The sequence below is a fragment of the Tachypleus tridentatus genome, chromosome 11 (genome assembly GCF_004210375.1).
Source record: "Tachypleus tridentatus isolate NWPU-2018 chromosome 11, ASM421037v1, whole genome shotgun sequence".
Classification (NCBI taxonomy): domain Eukaryota; kingdom Metazoa; phylum Arthropoda; class Merostomata; order Xiphosura; family Limulidae; genus Tachypleus; species Tachypleus tridentatus.
This window is the reverse complement of record NC_134835.1, coordinates 8,499,949-8,520,418: the sequence shown is the minus strand read 5'-3', so window position 1 is coordinate 8,520,418 and position 20,470 is coordinate 8,499,949. Positions and strand designations below refer to the sequence as shown.

The 20,470-nt window shown below is 35.2% G+C and overlaps 1 protein-coding gene across 6 annotated transcripts; it reads right to left on the bottom strand.

The window, feature by feature from the left end:
- Positions 1-2,380: 2,380 nt before the first annotated feature.
- LOC143231657 (transcription factor ETV6-like) lies at positions 2,381-17,654 on the bottom strand. 6 transcript variants are annotated; one of them, XM_076466222.1, is made up of 4 exons: positions 17,416-17,654; positions 14,312-14,399; positions 3,474-3,687; positions 2,381-3,007 (listed from the first exon to the last, which is right to left on the bottom strand). In XM_076466222.1, the coding sequence occupies exons 3-4, from the start codon at positions 3,670-3,672 to the stop codon at positions 2,793-2,795; spliced, it is 414 nt and encodes a 137-aa protein (XP_076322337.1). In that variant the 5' UTR covers positions 3,673-3,687; positions 14,312-14,399; positions 17,416-17,654; the 3' UTR covers positions 2,381-2,792. The 6 variants fall into 6 exon arrangements, with proteins under 6 accessions (XP_076322337.1, XP_076322334.1, XP_076322338.1 ...); XM_076466219.1 differs by lacking the exon at positions 14,312-14,399 and having other exon boundaries at positions 17,416-17,652; XM_076466223.1 differs by lacking the exons at positions 14,312-14,399; positions 17,416-17,654 and adding an exon at positions 4,211-4,551.
- Between the last annotated feature and the right edge of the window lie 2,816 nt (positions 17,655-20,470).

Genomic DNA, 20,470 nt, shown 5'->3' with positions numbered 1-20,470 from the left:
CTTCACTAAAACTGAAATATTTTTCTGTCTTTAATGGAATTGATAAATAGATCAAACACAATACGGATGGAGTTTATACATATTTCTAACATAATCTGTAATAGAACTAATATATATTTTAACATCCAATAGAACTGATATACATTTCAAAGAAGAATCTCCAATACAATTAATACATATTTTAACGACTGATATAACTGATAAATATTTCAACCTCCAATAGCACTGATATAAATTTCAAACACAAACTATAACATAACATATATATATATATATATATATACTTTTCAAACAAAACCTCCTAAAGAAAACATATATATTTCAACCTCAAATAGAACTGATACATATTTGAAGTACCATTATAACTGATGTATATATATTTCAACCTCAAATAGAACTGATACATATTTGAAGTACCATTATAACTGATATGTATATTTCAACCTCAAATAGAACTGATACATATTTGAAGTACCATTATAACTGATATATATATATTTCAATCTCCAATGGAAGCGATATATGTTTTACATTTCGATAAAACTGACATACAATTAAATTCTACTATAGATGATATATGAATAAAACACCATACGAATAGAAGTAAAATATTTTTTGAGTATAATATCTGATAAAACTGGTATATATTTCAAACACAACCTCGAATAGAACTGACATATACTTCAAATTAAGCATTCATATCAGTAAAGCTTACTTTATACAATACGAGAGAGTCTTGTGTTCGATCTGTTTATCAATTCTATTTAAACTAGTTCGTGTACTCTTATTTTTCTGAGGTTTTAATGTCTCTTTTTGTAAGATTGTTTTTTAGTTTTCTGTTTTGTGAAATTATGTTGATGGTTTTGTGAGAAAATAGAAAACAAAAACAAGGAAACAACCAAAAACAACCAACAGAAAGAAGACAACTTAGATAATTTTAGTGACATCCAACAGCCAACCTTCCCAGGTAAAATTACAAATTTATATTTTCCAGAAACACCTAAAAACAACATCTTAAACGATTTTTTCAAAGAATGTTCTCACACAACCATCAACATAATTTCACAAAACAGAAAAATAAAAAAACAACCTTACAAAAAGAGACATTAATTCCATTAAAAACCTAAAACAAGACAAAAACATAAAAAGTTTCTGAGGTTTGTTCCTCTAATCCTTATTCTTACAAAAGTCTGCAGAATGTTTACATGTAAACTTAGAACACTGTATACAACTTCTTCTCTCGTGGAAGATCAGTAGTTGAAACATTTATAACTTCGTAATTCTGGGATCTCCTAACGTACATGTGTAATTTAAAAGACATACTAAGCCAAAAGCATCATAACATGTAATCTAGGCTTAAAAAAGAAACGTCCTCGAAAACTTTGTAGTAATAAGGTATTTATTTCACGTCTGTCAAGACTTCTTTAAGTTACGTGTTTTTCTAAGATGTTTAATATAATCTAGGGTAGCACGCTTGTAGGTACCTAGAAAGTAATTAGGGATATTTAACTTTCACTCTTGTGATTGGGTGATTTCCTTAAGTTACAACTTTGGTTTAACTTTCACTCTTGTGATTGGGTGATTTCCTTAAGTTACAACTTTGGTTTAACTTTCGCTCTTGTGATTGGATGATTTCCTTAAGTTACAACTTTGGTTTAACTTTCACTCTTGTGATTGGGTGATTTCCTTAAGTTACAACTTTGGTTTAACTTTCACTCTTGTGATTGGGTGATTTCCCTAAGTTACAACTTTGGTTTAACTTTCACTCTTGTGATTGGGTGATTTCCTTAACTTACAACTTTGGATGAAATTAGATTTTGTTCTGTCAGTATACGATCATCACATTTTAGGTATGAAGCACTCAGCTGTGTTGTAGTAATATGAAAATATGTGAAGCCACATATCAGTGTATGGAGAACTGGTGTTGTATTATATATCGTCCAGTTGAAGCCAATTGTAGATTTTTATTAATATTGTGACTAATGTAAGGATTCGGTTTCAACTTATCCGTATAACGACTCTTCACAAACACTTTTACCAGTGAAAATAGTGCTTTGGTCACCATTAAATTACTAATTGAATATTTCGATCATACAAATAAATAATATTGTCTTCTTTCACCCATAAAAGTATCGTAATAATATTATATGTCTAGCCATTTGTGCAGTACAATAACAAAAACATAAATATTTAATACTGTAAGAAGTTTCTCACATCTTTGATCTTACTAAATTAAATTACGAAGTCTTGTTAGAAATTTGAAAAAACCTTTAAGTACAAATGATCAGATATTTTGGCATATTTAGCCCAATCTATCAGAGGTACCATTATAATCGCAATGGAACTACAAAAGAACTAAAACTTTTTACTTTTTGAGAAAAACAATTTTTTTATTCACGAATGTACGAAGATAATAAACAATAAAAATGAACAAAGACGTTATACACAACATTATAATAAGCCAGTCTTCCGTAAGTTTTCTTGGGTCGGTCAGTCTCTTCAGAAATCACCAAAGTGACACAAGAGAATCCATAAAGAAAAAATTTCCGACTTTTGTGTCACACGAAAACAACAAAATATCCATTATTTTGTGTTTGAACTTGCCAAAGACATCGATAATATAAAACCAAATATAATTTTACAAATGCCAGTGGTACTTTAAAAGAAATAAATAAAAACAATTATTCTTACATAGTATTGTGGGGATATACGAGCTAGTTCTGTCGATATAATTTGACTAGTTTTTCCAAAGTTAGTGTGTTATCTATATTGATATTTCTCGCAGGTGTTTCTCAACGATAGAGTGCGCTTGTCAGCCTCAGCTGAAAATCCTTGTATAAAAGTTTACCACCAAGCGGAACACGCTGAACAAACATTTCCATGTTCATCAAACATAAGGCTTTGCCATTCATAAGGAAACGTTCTAATTTTACTGAAGGCAAACGATGACACGATGCCATATGCTTTAACCATGAGGCCACGTGGTCGCGTGTCCACAGCCGCGGATCTACAAAGAATTAAACAAACAAGATATAGCAAATAATTTTAGGAATACCACCTATACACAAAACAAAATGTTACCTTGGAAACTATTGACTGGCTAAGACGAGAGAGTGCGAAATAATTTATTATTTACTACTATTTATCTTTGACGAAACACAATAAAAATTCTTAAGGTTTTAACGTTACAGTGTTTTCACTCCTTCATAATATTTTTTCTAATCACTGGAATAGAAAAAGGAAGACAATTTTAAAATATTGCTTTCATAATTAAACACAAATGTCCTTAAGATAAGCATCGCAGTCTAGTTAAAGGTTCTGTCGCCATACGAAAACAAATGAGAATAAATTGTTCTAACAAAAATAAACCCATCGTTTTTTAACATGCGGTTTCAAACATTTTATTTTCTCCATCTTCCTGTCAAATAGTCTGTTTAACATTTGTAAATGAAGTCACTTTAATTAATAATTACCTCTTGGAAGAGGCGGCTCGCTCGTTCCCTTGGTAACCATAGGAGATGTTTCCATTGACAACCGGATGTTACTCCTCCCATCAGTCCAAGATTCGTTGAATTTGTTACACCGAGAATCGGTGAGTGGAATAACAGTTAGTACGGAAATACCATGGCAAGGACAGGCTGGGGACTCTGGTATTAGCGCGGAAGGATACATTATAAACTGTCAGACCTGCATGGATAACAATGAATGTATGACGATAAATATTGATATAATTTTAACTTGACCCCCAACATACATAGATGATTTTAATAGTTTATTGTTTTCTTTATCACCATTACTTCCGCCAAACGCATTCAACAACATTCGTAGTGAAAAACACAAACAGAAATAAGTATATCATCCCTAAATGTTAGAGTTTTGTCGAACTAAGCATCTTCAAACATACACAAAAATTATAAACCAATAAGACAAAAATATTTGGACAATGCTTAAACATAGAATAAAAAAAAAGTACAGTATGGCTAAATAGAACAAATAGTTTAATATATAAATATATGATGTATATTACATTTCTGTAACACTTGTTTTCCTGCTAAGGTATTTTTAAGCGAGTTTTTACGTTTTAGTGTATTTAACGCCATTAATACCAACATTGTAAGCGGAAATTCCAAAGTTGATGTAAGCACGTTATTTCATTAAGAATTCTTTTTTCAGTGTAAGCTCAACCTAGAAACACGTCATTCAACATTACCGTCCTGTAGAACCTACTTGGAAAGAGAGAAGCCACAGAAAGCGCTCGTCTTCTTTACTGATTTCTGTACGTCTGACGTGAAGTCCGGCAAAGCTTCGCTTCGTTGTGCAAGAAAAAAAAAAAAAAAAGAAAAGAAAGAAAAGGCAGCTGTTTGTAGCCCTCACAGCAAACAACACCTGCCTCGATTCCATGCGACCCCTATAAACTGTTTTCTCTTTCTCTTTATAAAGATATAGGTGGCCTCAAGAAACTGACTCACTGGAACGTGTGTTTAAAGCAAAAGTCAAGATAAACCTAAGCACGCGCCGAACACCTGCTTGCACGCGTAATCCGCACGAGTAGTTTTTGTATCTGTCTAAATAGCATGCATTCACCAATATCTGAGTATAAAATACGATTGAATCAATATTACAGAAATCGTTGTTCGTGATTCAACTTATACCAACGTGTCTTTGTTTTTGTATTTTAAATTTCGCTTGAAAGCTACGCCAGGGCTATCTGCGCTAGCCATCCATAATTTAGTAGTGTAAAACTAGAGGGAGGGCAACTAGTCATCACCACCCACCGCCAACTATTGGGCTACTCTTTTACCAATGAATAGTGGGATTGACCGTTACATTATAACGCCCCCACGGCTGAAATGGAGAGCATGTTTGTGCGACGGGGTTTCAGACCCACGACCCTCAGATTACGAGTCGAACGCCTTAACCCACCTGGCCATGCGGGGCCCTATTATAGGTGACCAAGGGAAAACGATGGCACATATCCCAGTATGTTTATTATTTACTGTGAAATTTTAAGCGTTAAATTATCATGGGCCACCACTCTCTGAGCATTTAAGGGGCGTTTCCTATGTACAAATAACAATACCGCTTAGCCTGGCTCAACATGGCTTTCACAGGCAAAGGACAGAGATAGCCTATATACCGACTTCTTTCTAAAATCAACATATTTATCGTGAAATTTAAGAGGTTAAATTATTTTTTATCTCTTTCTCCTGTATATTTTCCATCATTTCATGTTTGTATTGATACAATAGCTCACCAGACTTACAAAGAATACATCATTTGTTTTAGTTTTACAACTAAACATTTAAAAATTAAGTTTGATTCAAAACTATAATACACACCTTTCATTCTAAAGATTATTGGGGCGTTTTATTCTTTTATAAAAGGCTGGAAAATTGCTCAAAATGTTTTCACGAATAAAGCTCTTTATCATGTCTTTGAAGAGGTTTTTCAGAACTATTGGATACATAAGTAGAGCCTTGCATTGTCACAACACTTTTTTATTCACATTCAACCATAAACTTCTGGTTGTTTACGAGGTACAAAAGTTAACCAATGCTGGATGAATGGGTGCGTGGTCTGATGACAGCTACAGGAACCTTCTTCATCTTTGTGGTCTATATTGGAATGCACAGCACATAGTAAAGAATGTTTTCTTATGGTCCTTAGGCTTGGAAACGACAGATCTAGTTGTATCCAGGCAAAGGTAACAGTTTTTGGGAAGCTGAAGGTCTTTCATTATATATATAGTTGAGCATCCAAGAACATCTGAACATCAATAGATAAATGCTTTGTATATAAACATGTTTTGTTGATATGGAGTTCAGTTCCTTTTCATGTTGGTGTTTCTGCACTGTCTAGCATCCATATATTCATTATCATCTATATCTGTTTTCGAAGTCTCTTTCATTTGAAATTTTCTGAATTATTCCAATTGACTTGACAATGTTTATATTACAATCCATTCTATATTTTTAATGGTTAACTGCGTTGTGTAAAGGGACATGGGTTTCACTGCATCAGGCTGATTTTTCAGTTTTTTCCTCTTCTGCTATCTCGTGTGCCTTCAGAACACTTGCAAGGTTTTATGGTTGATTGATCCATCCAGATCCATCAGTACAATCATTTATTGCTAACACTTTTGTCTTATTTGTTATTGAAAGATTACAAATTATGCCCCCTTCAAACTTGCATTGGCCTATCGCACGTCACAAACATATATGTTTATTCTTGAACGACTGGTCTTGATTCTACTGCATTGGAAGTGTAAAATTTATTTACTTGGTTAATTTACTGACACATTTTTGTGTCAGCCCATGTTTTCTTCAGTACGGAGTAGCCTTCCTTTCTGTCAGGGTATAGTTCGCTCCGTTTCTCCATTGACAATGTGACACTGGATTGTGATGGACAGCTCTCCGAAAGCCTAAAATTTCAATGTGACACTGAATTGTGATGGACAGCTCTCTGAAAGCCTAACATTTCAATGTGACACTGAATTGTGATGGACAGCTCTCTGAAAGCCTAACATTTTAATGTGACACTGAATTGTGATGGACAGCTCTCCGAAAGCCTAACATTTCAATGTGACACTGGATTGTGATGGACAGCTCTCTGAAAGCCTAACATTTCAATGTGACACTGGATTGTGACGGACAGCTCTCTGAAAGCCTAACATTTGTGTCGTTCAACATTCTTGCCATTGTATCATCATGGAATTGGTTCACAGTAAAATATTCCCCAGGACTTTCTGTAGACACTGGTATTGATCCCAAGCACCGATTTAATCATCACATTTCTGAGAGTGTGCGGGGTCATCACTTCTTATATTCTTGGAGTGACTTTTACAAGAGTCGAAGATATATTTTCTCACTTTTTGCCTGTTTTCTTTGTTTTTCTTACAGAGAGAACAAAATCATGCAGAAATTATTTTGACGTCCATAATGTTTTGTATCCAACACAAACCGGGTGTAACAAGTTTTTAAATTAGCTACATTATGGTTCATCCGGGTTTCTACTCTATCTGAATAGATAGTGAAGTTTTAATCTTCCTGAAGATTCTCAAGGTTTCTTGGTCTGTCACACTCAGCGCTCCGTCCATAGATGCACGTCCATGGCTGTAATCTGTGCTATCAACTCTTAACGCTATGTTCATAGATGGATTCCATGGATGTAATCCACGCTATCAACACTTAACAACATATCCATAGATGGATGTCCGTAGCTATAATCCATACTATCAACACTTAACACTATGTCCACGAATTGGTGTTCATGGGCATTATCTATATTATCAACACTTAACACCATGTCCATAGATGGATGTCCATGGATATAATCTATGGTTCTTGAAACGTAATTTTCGACGATCTTCACGCCATATTTGATAAAGCCATTTTCTAACAGAAAATTTATATGTATGAAGCAAAGATGCTGTTCCATCTCACATTGTACTTTCTCTGCGATAGCCTCTCCGGTCTAACTTGGATATATTTTGATGAAAAGCATCAATTTGTGTTCTGTTTGTAGATTAGTTTCATAAAAAGTAATTTCTTAATGAATGAATTATCACAGTTTTTTTCAGTGTAACAGTGAAAGGGCTCAATCTTTGGACCAACACTGTTCCTGATTTATATTAATGACGTAGATGGAGGAATGGTCCATAAGATTCTCAAGTTTAGTGAATACATCAAATTCCTGGGTGTTTCTGACTGTGAGAGGGAGTTGATGCTTTACAAAAGGATTTACATCATTTAGTGAGTTGAGCAAATAACTGGTAGATGGGTTTTAATTATAATAAATGCACGATATTTCATGTGGGTTTCATAATTTAAATTATAAGTATAAACTGAATAATTTTAAGGGTCTCCTAAAAGAAAAGGATCTTGTTATAATAATTGATCAGTCTCTCAAGACATCCAAGTAGAGTGACGTTGCTAGTGGTAGGACAAACAGTATTTTAGGTTGTATCTACAGAAATATTGAATACAAGTCTAAAGAGGTTATAATTTTATTGTATAGATCACTGGTTATGCTACACATAGAGTATTGTGTTCAGTCTCGGACTTCTTACTGAAGGCATAACACTGAATTGTTGGATAGAGTTCAGAGGAGGGTTACTAAAATGGTACCTGGGAAAAAGGGTTTGCCATATGAGCCGATATTAAGAACCCAAAATTCTTTACTTTTGACAAAAGAAGAGTTAGATTGGATCCGAATTAAGTGGTTAAGATTGTAAAAGGAATTAATATTGTTAAATCAACGATACTTAGCAGCGAGAATTATAGAACTAGGGAACACAAATATACAAAATTTCGTTTATCATAATAGGTTGGTTGGTCTGTGTCATGAGTTGTGTTGGTTGTAGTAAAGGTGGTAAATTTGGGTTTGAAAGAGAGTTTGTTGGATATGTGAACTGGCTTTGATCTTTTTAAAATAATTTTAGTTTGGTCTGGAGAATGGAACAATCGACATGGACCTTTTTATCCATAATGTTATATCCGATCTGACGTATTCATAGCTAAATAGTTGATATTATAAGTTTGAGAACAAGTCACTTACTGCCAGAAAGTAAAATTGTCACTTTTCACAGAAAACATTCACTACACTAGTTCATTACTTGCATGTAGTAAAAACATATTTTCCGAACTACAATATCAACAAACGTACAAGAAATACGGGTGGTAAACGTATGTAATAGTCCCCGCAGCAAAACTTCAAACAGATGGCGTGTGGGGTGGAAGGGTGTATGTGTGTGTGTGTGTTTTCTTATGGCAAAACCCATATTGGACTATCTGCTGAGTCTACCGAGGGATTGTGGGTGGAAGGTTAGCACTCATTTCAAGTCGCAGTAGAGGCCACTAGACTTCTGGGAGTAATTTGTTTGTGAGGCAGGTGTCCCTCAGGAAATAGGGGTTAGCCTTATTCCATTCATTATATACGTCAACAATATCTCTCTAAAAGATTCAAATCACGGATATTCGTCAGACAATGTTGCACGATAAATAGGAGCGACAATTTTCCAACCTCAATTAAATAGAAAAGTTGAAAACTGCCCCAAAAGTATCGTATTAAAATAAATGTCTCTAAGAATCAATAAGTAGTTTCTACAAAACTAGCAAAACGACCCGCCAGAACTCTACATAAATATGGCACTTCTACAGGTTACGACATCATCAAAATGTATAGGACTAATTTATTATTTTAAATTATCGTGAATTATTCATTTAAAGTGCATGAAAACCAAAGTTTAGCAACGCACGAACTATACCAGGAATCTAAAGGTTAAAACAGGGAGCAACAGCCGATAACATAATCATAAAACATATACATGTCCGCTTAACTAGTACTCACCATCTGCATAGATTAAAAATTAAACAACTTAAAAAATTAAATTACAAACAGTAGAGAACTCTTTACTTACATACGAAGTACCAAGATCAACATTTCAATTACGTGAAAATAGAAACGTAACCCAATAAATTCCTACATAGCTCGCTAAATTATTTCGTCTAAAAATTGTCCCAAAAACGACTATGAGAAATTCATTGTTATCTTATACATGATAAATATAACACTAAGTATCTCTTCCAAGTTAACATATATATAAGGAATAAAAATAAATTAAGGTCAGCTAAGGCTAGACTGCCATAATTTATCGTTCGTTTTAGATTTGTGACAACACTGAAATGGTAAATGATTGAATTGAATCAAAGTATTAACGTCGTCAAAGCTACTTATCTGAGCATAGTCTCAAAAGGAGCCAGAGTGAGTGTGTGTGGACAAGCTGTACTCTGAACCCCTTGAAGCAATTAAATTAATGTCATACAGAAATCATTAGACATGTGCTGGAGGGAAGGAAAGGCCGAACGAACCTGACCCCCTTCCTCAGTTCTATAAGAACTAGAGACAGGGTATTTGCTGTGTCCACTGAGGGAAATTGAGCTCCTGATTTTGGCGTTGTTAGTTCGTCGACTTGGCCCGGCATGGCAAGGCGGGTTAAGGCGTTCGGCTCGTAATCTGAGGGTCGCAGGTTTGAATTCCCGTCGCACAAAACATGCTCGCCCTTTCAGTCGTAGGGGCGTTATAATGTAACGGTCAATCCCACTATTCGTTCGTAAACGAGTGGCTCAAGAGTTGGCGGTGGATGGTGATGACTAGCTGCCTTCCCTCTAGTCTTACATTGCTAAATTAGGGACGGCTAGCGCAGATAGCCCTCGAGTAGCTTTGCGCGAAATTCAAAAACAAACTAACAAATCGTCGACTTACCTCTGTCCCTGCGGGGGATCTAGAAGAAAAAAGGAAGAGGTCAAATTGTACCTGACCTTCTTTCCCAGGTTTACAGAAGACCTTAATTGCAATGATGACCAGAGGGAAAAATTGTTTGACTTCCGTAGAGAAAAGCCGATTTGCGCAAATAATTTTGCATCTATTGTTTGCTTTATTTTTTGTTTATCCTACAACATGGACATAACTCTATTGTTTGTTTTATATTTTGTTTATCCTACAACTTGGACATAACTCTTAATTAGAAACTTCTGTATGTTTTACCCATAAATGGTGGAGAAACCTGAACATCTCAAAAGTAAAATCAGTAGATCTATAATGTGATGATATGCCCTTTGACCTTTGATCTCGAAGAGACCTGTAATGAGAGGGTTAAATCCCAGTAATGATTAAAGGGGTAAAAATTGGGGCATATCTTGTAAATATCCACATTAGGTCAGTTTTTATGGTACTAATTGTCATTCAAAAGATGTCCTCTTGAAGCACACACAAAGAAGTGGCCCAAAATAATTTCACGCTAAATATAGGTTTTAGAAAGAAGTTGGCATACGTGCAGTTTTTACACAATTAAATCACTTTAGGCAAAGTAAATGATACTGTTCTTGTGGAGAAGGTGTCCTTTTTTAAGAACATTAAGAGAAAGGAGTGGTCCAAAATAATTTCACCTTTAAATTTCATAAACACATATGTATAATTTTTAGAAACAAGCTGACATGTCTGTCATCTCTGCCCTATTATTTTACCTATGAAAACGTCCTTGGGCTAGGCTAAATGGTATTCATTTCTGTTGAGTGAATGGCCCTTGAAAGGATAGGCAGAACATGAATGGCCCATAATATCCTTACCTCTTAAGATTTAATGATAAGTCCTAACAGATGGGAACAAGATGCTGTGTTAATAAGACGTTATGTAAATAAGAAGCCAACTTCCACGTCGTTCATCGCCACTGGATATGGCAAGTGTGACGTAATATTTGTCTTAAACTTCTTGAGCGACTCTATAGTTGGTCACCTTCAGTATCACCCTTATGATTTCTCGTGTTTATAAACCTCACGTATTTATTCTTTAAAAATGTCTCTTGCTATTTGATGATCGCATTACACTTAACAGCATCCCATAATTGTACTATTTTACCTTGTTAATTTACTGTAACTGTACGTTTCTTGATTTTAAGCCAATTTAACTCATTCTTTAGGCAAGATATGATGCATTATTTTTTAAACGTATTTTTATCTGGACTGAACAAGCATGTTCCATAAGAGCAAGGCCCTTTACTGGTTGTTTGCCTTCCTGTTTTCGTACAGAGCTAGACTGAACAAGCATGTTCCATAAGAGCAAGGCCCTTACTGGTTGTTTGCCTTCCTGTTTTCGTACAGAGCTATTCAATAGGTTACGTACTCACAGCTGTCGCTAACTTGTAACTTGTAGGATAGAAAGAAGGTAGGTAATCAACATCAACTCCTGGGCTACACTCACGTGACAAAATAGTGGGATTTCACTGTCACTGTTATAACGCACCCAAGAGGGATATGGAAGGTAATCAACATCAACTCTTGGACTACACTTGTCTCACGGAATAATGGGATTCAACTGTCACTGTTATAACGCACCCAAGACTTCAAAGTGCAGTGTCGTCACGTTTCTAGAGCTACAGAATGAAAATCGTGAACCCTCAGATTCATTCTCTTGTCACGCTAATGACTTTGCCACGTCTGATTCTTTAAGTTTACAATAAGAACAGTGAGTAACAGCTCTGTAATTAAAATCTTGTTAATAATTTGATTTAGTAGTACATGTTTTAAAACCCTCTAACATATAAAAAGAATCAAAGGACAATATTATAATACTAAAATTCATTAAAATAGACCTGACAAGTTTCACTAATTTCAGTTTGTCATTATCATAATGCTCAATGTATTTTATTCAAAGGGGCTAAAACTATATCTATACCTTAAAATTTCTCAACTACAACAATTGTTTTCATTGTGACAGTTAAGAAATATACATATATTCATGTTGGTTCACCAGTGTCACAGTTGTTGCAGAAAGCGACAACTTAAAATACAAGAACCAGAGCATAACTTAAACGACGCCTTTACAAATGGAACATAAAAACACGACATTTATGTACAATGTACCTTGACTATTACATTGTAACTGCTGAAAGTACTTATATAACATTCGGACGTGATTATAAAATATAGAGCGTCAGATGAAATGCCATTAAAAATGTAGTTTCAATACATTTCTTGTGAAGAATAAATTTGCGAACATTTTTTTCTATTCGGGTCACGAGGCGGTTCTAAAGTAGGCGCTCAGGTGTAAGCTTACCTCTTCTTCTATTATGTATTATCGTTCATTTTTCAAATTTAAAGAGAGAAGTGTGAGTGACCAAGATGGTGGAACACAGTTAAAAACAAGTGAAAAAAACATGAAAAATATGTCCTTACATGACACATAACATGCTTTACCACACTCCTTATACATTATAAGTACAAGTTGTACTAAAACAATACCGATAGATTAATGCAATGACACTTAATCAGTGATGACAAGAAAACCCACTTGTAGAGAAAAATATATACGCAAAAACGGCTCGTTTGGGTTGATAAATTTTTTTACGTAGAGGAGCGAACAACGTTTCGACCTTCTTCGGTCATCGTCATGTTCACGTTTTTACATATATATATTTTCACTGCAATAACTCTTATTTTATTTCCTGTGTGAGTGAAGGACACTTGTAAACAGACAATAATTAGTTTATCAGTTTTCCTTTTTATAAGCCGTGATGTGTCAGTCGTTTTGGTCTGTTAGTCAAGCATTTTATAACAAGCTGGTAGCGGGTGTTTCTGTTATTAACATGGGGTGTTTAAAGAATGATAAGAAGTTTCAGGTCGTCTCTTACGTTTTCATCCATCATTGGCTGTACTACACAGGTTAAAGGAACATAACAGTACTGCACACTATACAAAGACGTTGCAAATCATGTATGTCTAACTTTGTCAAATATGGTACAAAATTGTGTAAGTAACGAGCGAGCGAATGAGACGAGAAAATTCTCCGTTAAAAATATTTAGTAAGTTAGCAAAACAAAAGTAAATTTAAAAATAGTTGCAAGTGAAGGGATGTTTTATATCTCTTTTAGTTTACTACGAGTGTTATAATATAGGTAGTTTACAGAGAGCAAAAAAAAACTCATTTAGTTTTAGAAGCGATAGCTTATTACAGGTTCGTATGGATAATATTTTACGAATTGGTGATTGTTGTGTTACGATCTCTTGTTACTAAAACATTTTACTTTTTCTTGTTCTGTTAATTTAGTATTATTGCATTAATGATATCTCGTGGCGTGTGCAATGTTTTAGACCTCTGTCAAGGTAAAAATACGCATCGAAAATTTAGTTCGAAAGGTAGATCTAGACTGAATGATTGTGAGTTTAGCCACAGAGAGCGTATAATGGCGGTTTTTAAAGTGAAAATATCACAGCTTGTATTGTAATCACAGAGAATAGAAGAATAATTTGTCTTATCAGTTACGTTTTAAAGTAATTCAATCAGCTCTGCGGACTTTGACAAAAATAAGACAATTACTTAAAGCTCTGGATACGTATAACTGTGATATCCAACAGTGTTACAAACATTTGAATGTGTGTTTTACTTGTTTCAGCATATATTACTTAAAACAAGTGGACTGTGAACTGTTTGTTTATTTTTGAAATTTATCTCCAACAAGTCCCAGACGCCTCCTGTAAAGAATTTGACCTTTCTATAAAATCTAACAACGTATTAGCTCAATTACAACAAACGGACACGTACATTTTTATATCAAATCTTAAGTCATTAAAACAATTAATATAGTTTTGCTCAATCATGAAGTGATAATAGTTTCTATAACCAGTGTTGTTTTTAACTAAACCAACCCTTCTACTTTAATCAAACAACTGACAATAAAAAAGTAGATTTATTTATTTTAGACCAATGAACACTATCAGTCACATTCACACAAAATCAACAAACAGAACTTTCTTACGTTTAGCTAGTGTTCACTTATGTTGTTCTTCTGGATTGTATGGTTACATTGAAGATATCCAAAACACCTCTATCTTTGATTGGCTCAGCTACATCGTAAAAAGATGGTAATCAGATCGTATGGCATAAGCTTAACTGTCTACAAGTTACTTTTGTGGACTACAAGCTCTGTCCACAGCTGTTATGTGACACATTCGAGTGGGACAACTGTTTATATATAAAAGTGTGATTTAATTGACTGTACGTTAATTATAATACAATGAGATGTCCACTTGAATATTTGCTCATAATGAAGTAACTTTCCTTCAGAACAATTTAAAAAGAATTCCTTTCCTTCCTCTTCACTAGGAAACGCGAGATGTAAAGTTCGTTGTAAAAAAACAACAAAAACACTCCACCAAATAATATCCAACTATGTTCTACATTCTATCTATCATTTGCTGTTCATTACCTTGAGAAACAAACAAAGATTGTCTTTAGATTCTTACGTCATATAAGCAGCATTTTAGCATTAAAGACAACTCACTGTCACTGTTACGATCCACAGATGAATACAAGTACACGAGCTGAATGTTTTATACGTTCTTAACACTTTGTTATTATCTATACTAATGATTACTTCATCACAGATCTACTGAAGATAGGAACTGTGTAATTTTTACATTTCTGTTGTCATGGTTCCACTACTCGTTACCAGCATTGTGTATTATAAGCACTTTATGAACTTGTTTAAGCACACCAGAAAAAACCTCATTAAATAAAAGTATCTACTTATTCTTAAATTAATAAAGAAACTCAAAAATCATAATAGAACAGTTTTTAAACTGAAGAGTATCGCATTTTAATTAAAATGTGACTAGCAGTAGACGTGGAATTATATAATTCAAGAAGTCGAACAACACGAAACACTCAAATTATATTTACATACTTACTTACATGAACACACCAAGCACTCCTGTGATTTAATACTTACTTACATGAACACACCAAGCACTCCTGTGATTTACATACTCACATGAACACACCAAGAACTCCTGTGATTTACATACTTACTCACATGAACACACCAAGCACTCCTGTGATTTACATACTTACTCACATGAACATACCAAGCACTCCTGTGATTTACATACTTACTCACATGAACACACCAAGCACTCCTGTGATTTACATAGTTACTCACATGAACACACCAAGCACTCCTGTGATTTACATAGTTACTCACATGAACACACCAAGCACTCCTGTGATTTACATAGTTACTCACATGAACACACCAAGCACTCCTGTGATTTGCATACTTACATGAACACACCAAGTACTCCTGTGATTTACATACTTACTCACATGAACACACCAAGCACTCCTGTGATTTACATACTTACTCACATGAACACACCAAGCACTCCTGTGATTTACATAGTTACTCACATGAACACACCAAGCACTCCTGTGATTTACATAGTTACTCACATGAACACACCAAGCACTCCTGTGATTTACATAGTTACTCACATGAACACACCAAGCACTCCTGTGATTTACATAGTTACTCACATGAACACACCAAGCAGCACTCCTGTGATTTACATAGTTACTCACATGAACACACCAAGCACTCCTGTGATTTGCATACTTACATGAACACACCAAGTACTCCTGTGATTTACATACTTACTCACATGAACACACCAAGCACTCCTGTGATTTACATACTTACTCACATGAACACACCAAGCACTCCTGTGATTTACATAGTTACTCACATGAACACACCAAGCACTCCTGTGATTTACATACTTATATGAACACACCAAGTACTTCTGTGATTTACATACTTACTCACATGAACACACCAAGCACTCCTGTGATTTACATAGTTACTCACATGAACACACCAAGCACTCCTGTGATTTACATACTTACTCACATGAACACACCAAGCACTCCTGTGATTTACATAGTTACTTACATGAACACACCAAGCACTCCTGTGATTTACATAGTTACTCACATGAACACACCAAGCACTCCTGTGATTTACATAGTTACTCACATGAACACACCAAGCACTCCTGTGATTTACATAGTTACTTACATGAACACATCAAGCACTCCTGTGATTTACATACTTACATGAACACACCAAGCACTCCTGTGATTTACATAGTTACTTACATGAACACACCAAGCACTCCTGTGATTTACGCACTTACATGAACACGCCAAGCACTTCTGTGATTTACATAGTTACTTACATGAACACACCAAGCACTTCTGTGATTTACATACTTACATGAACACACCAAGCACTTCTGTGATTTACATAGTTACTTAAATTAACACATCAAGCACTCCTGTGATTTACATAGTTACTTACATGAACACACCAAGCACTACTGTGATTTGCATACTCACATGAACACACCAAGCACTTCTGTGATTTACATACTTACATGAACACACCAAAGCACTCCTGTGATTTACATACTTACATGAACACAGCAGGATAATACTGTGTTTTGAATGTAAGCTGTAAGTTATACGTTATGTCTATAATCACTTTTCACACCTGTTTTTAAAAATACATATTTATTACTATAAAAGAATCACGAGTCAACATAAGGCCTACAGAATAATACAGTAACTGATTAATAAGTTTGTGAAAGATTTAGAAGTTCACACACGTCTCTAGTAAAAAAAAAGTGCTGAGTCAGCATATAATGTGTGTGAGTAGAGATGTCGCTTCGCGCTTTTAAAAAAATCAGTCGCCGGGATCATAGGCGAAGGAATTTTCGGCGTTTCGGCATGATATCAATCATGGTTTTCTGAAGATTCTGAGCACGGGATCCGTGTGTCAACACCGAAGAATGGTGAACTACTATATGACCACAACACTGAATCATATGATTAGAATACTGTCAGAAACAAAAGTACCGAATTAGATTATTCAGTATTGTTCTTCGAAATTACAGTTACCTTTGATCAGGAAGGAAGAAAAACATTCGTCTCGGGTTTTGTTTTTCTTTAAGTAAAATATAGAACAATTTATAAATGTTTTAAACATAATCGCAACAAAGGGTTATAGTCTACCACACGTCATACCTTGTTGTGGACAAATGTCTGCACGTGGAGGGTGTATAACAGATCCTACGACCAGCTAGCAAACAAAACCAGTTCTGTGAAACCTTCTTGTTGATTACAGGAATATCTCGGTCGTCTCTCCAGCCACGTCGTCCGTAACATGCACGAGCTACTGAAACAAGGTTTCTCTGTCTACTGGTACTTGACGAACGCGACACAAAAGAAAGTTTTAAGCGTCGTAACGCCCCGCCAGAATTGTAATAAGTCAACGTATCCGCCTGAGGTGTGGAACCTGTCGGAAAAAGAAAACGTCCATCATTCTCTGATAAATAGTGTTCGTCACTATTCACTCACTTCCGGTTCTGAATAGTCCCGGGCCTTGTGGGTGGCACTTCACGGAATGACACCGATTCTTACACACTTGGTTTGAGTACAGTCTGGAAAAACGTTTGTGTTCAGGGCTATATGTGACCAAATGTAGTACAGTTTGGAAAAACGTTTGTGTTCAGGGCTTTATGTGACCAAATGTAGTACAGTCTGGAAAAACGTTTGTGTTCAAGGCTTTATGTGACCAAATGTAGTTACTCTTTGTGTTTAGGGCTTTATATGACCAAATGTAGTTACTCTTTGTGTTTAGGGCTTTATGTGACCAAATTTAGTTACTCTTTGTGTTTAGGGCTTTATGTGACCAAATTTGGTTACTCTTTGTGTTTAGGGCTTTATGTGACCAAATTTGGTTACTCTTTGTGTTTAGGGCTTTATGTGACCAAATTTAGTTACTCTTTGTGTTTAGGGCTTTATGTGACCAAATGTAGTAACTCTTTGTGTTTAGGGCTTTATGTGACCAAATGTAGTTACTCTTTGTGTTTAGGGCTTCATGTGACCAAATTTAGTTACTCTTTGTGTTTAGAGCTTTATGTGACCAAATGTAGTTACTCTTTGTGTTTAGGGCTTTATGTGACCAAATGTAGTTACTCTTTGTGTTTAGGGCTTTATGTGACCAAATTTAGTTACTCTTTGTGTTTAGGGCTTTATGTGACCAAATTTGGTTACTCTTTGTGTTTAGGGCTTCATGTGACCAAATTTAGTTACTCTTTGTGTTTACGGCTTTATGTGACCAAATGTAGTTACTCTTTGTGTTTAGGGCTTTATGTGACCAAATGTAGTTATCTTTGTGTTTAGGGCTTTATGTGACCAAATTTAGTTACTCTTTGTGTTTAGGGCTTTATGTGACCAAATTTGATTACTCTTTGTGTTTAGGGCTTTATGTGACCAAATGTAGTTACTCTTTGTGTTTAGGGCTTTATGTGACCAAATGTAGTTACTCTTTGTGTTTAGGGCTTTATGTGACCAAATGTAGTTACTCTTTGTGTTTGGGGCTTTATGTGACCAAATGTAGTTACTCTTTGTGTTTAGGGCTTTATGTGACCAAATGTAGTTACTCATTGTGTTTGGGGCTTTATGCGACCAAATGTAGTAACTCTTTGTGTTTAGGGCTTTATGTGACCAAATGTAGTTACTCAAATTTCAGATAACTTTCACGATATTTGATCTTGTTTTGCTCAAAGTCTACGAGTTTAATAACGTTGCATCAAACATTTCGTACTTTTCAGTTTTCGACTGTAACATAGAAATACCCAATAAGAATTGAGCATTTAGTAAAACATTAGATTTAAAACGAAATGCATTCAGGCCAGGTTTCAGTTTTGTTTATCAATGAGCAAATTGTTAAGATAGTTTAGTTTATTTATTTGTAGTCAAACACGAAGCTATACAATGGGCTATTTCTGCTGTGCCCAATGCAGGTATTGAAGTCTGATTTTTAGCTTTATTATTCTGCAGCTGTGCCGTTGAGCCACTACGGATCTACTTTCATTTTTTTTATTTTTCGTTTTAGCACAAAAACCACGTGGCCTATACATTGTGTACACTGCGAAGAATCGAACTCTGGATATTAGTGTTGCAAGTCCGTAAATTTACTGTTGGTCTCATCGGATGACTTTGTGCTGTGTTCACTGTGAGGAACCGAACCTTCGAATTTTAACGTTGTAAGTCAGTAGGCTTATCGCTCCCCAACCGATGGACAAAGAGTTGGGATAAATCTTCTAGAGTTAAGACACACTATGGGGTAGGAGGGAGTGCCTAACCCTTAGAAAGATAAAGTATAAGTGCTGGTCTTTGTTGAGAATGTTAGAACCAATTTTGATGACAACCAGAGACGTACGATCTTGGACATGACAAGATAAAATGCACGTCACGTCCAAATCCATCCTAGTGCGGATAGTGAATCATAGTTTCATTAGTGTCCAGTGGAAACCAGTTTGCATGTACAACCTTACACTCTATTCCTTCACAAACTTTCATTTAACCTAAAATATTGTTTATGTTTCCTTCGTTCAGTATATCTAAGCTGGGTTGACCTTCCTTACATTCTTCTTAGACTCAAATCTGCATTTCAGCAGGAAACCCAATAGGTCACGTCTGGTCCCAGTAAAGAAATTATCTCTCTTCCGTTGTTCAGGCATATATGTGTATACCCAGAGGGGTCAGGTTCATTTGACCTCTTCTTCCTTCCTTTTCCTTGTTGGTGTGAACTGCTTGGTATATTAATTATTACTACATGAGAGCCAGAGTGACCTATATTCACTCAGGCCTCTTTCAGGACAATGTCCATGCATATACGTAAAAATGGCTCGTTTGGGTTGAGAAAATATTTTACGTAGAGGAGCGAACAACGTTTCAACCTTCTTCGGTCATCGTAAGGTTCACAAAGAAAGAAAGAGGTAAGTGACCGGAAGCTGACCACATGTTTAAAGGGGGTTGTGTAATTGATCGTAGGAATGTAGAGGGCGTGCTTAGATGTTTGTATAATCAGAAATAATAACCAAAATCTGACAAAAAATAGTAACAAAATATGACATTCTAGTTAATAGCAAATTTATTCAAAAACCAGGCATAAAACTAGGGTCTACACTATTTAAAAACTACACTGACAAACACCACACCAACATTATTTATAAAATTCAATGTGATAATTACCACGATTTCTCTATTGAAGAAATAAATAGAAAAATGG

Excerpts from the sequence above, each read along its gene's own strand:
- LOC143231657 (XM_076466222.1), bottom strand. The coding sequence starts at position 3,672 with ATGTATCCTTCCGCGCTAATACCAGAGTCCCCAGCCTGTCCTTGCCAT. Across the intron at positions 3,008-3,473 it reads CGAGCCGCCTCTTCCAAGAG|ATCCGCGGCTGTGGACACGC; the intron begins GTAATTATTAAT and ends AATTCTTTGTAG.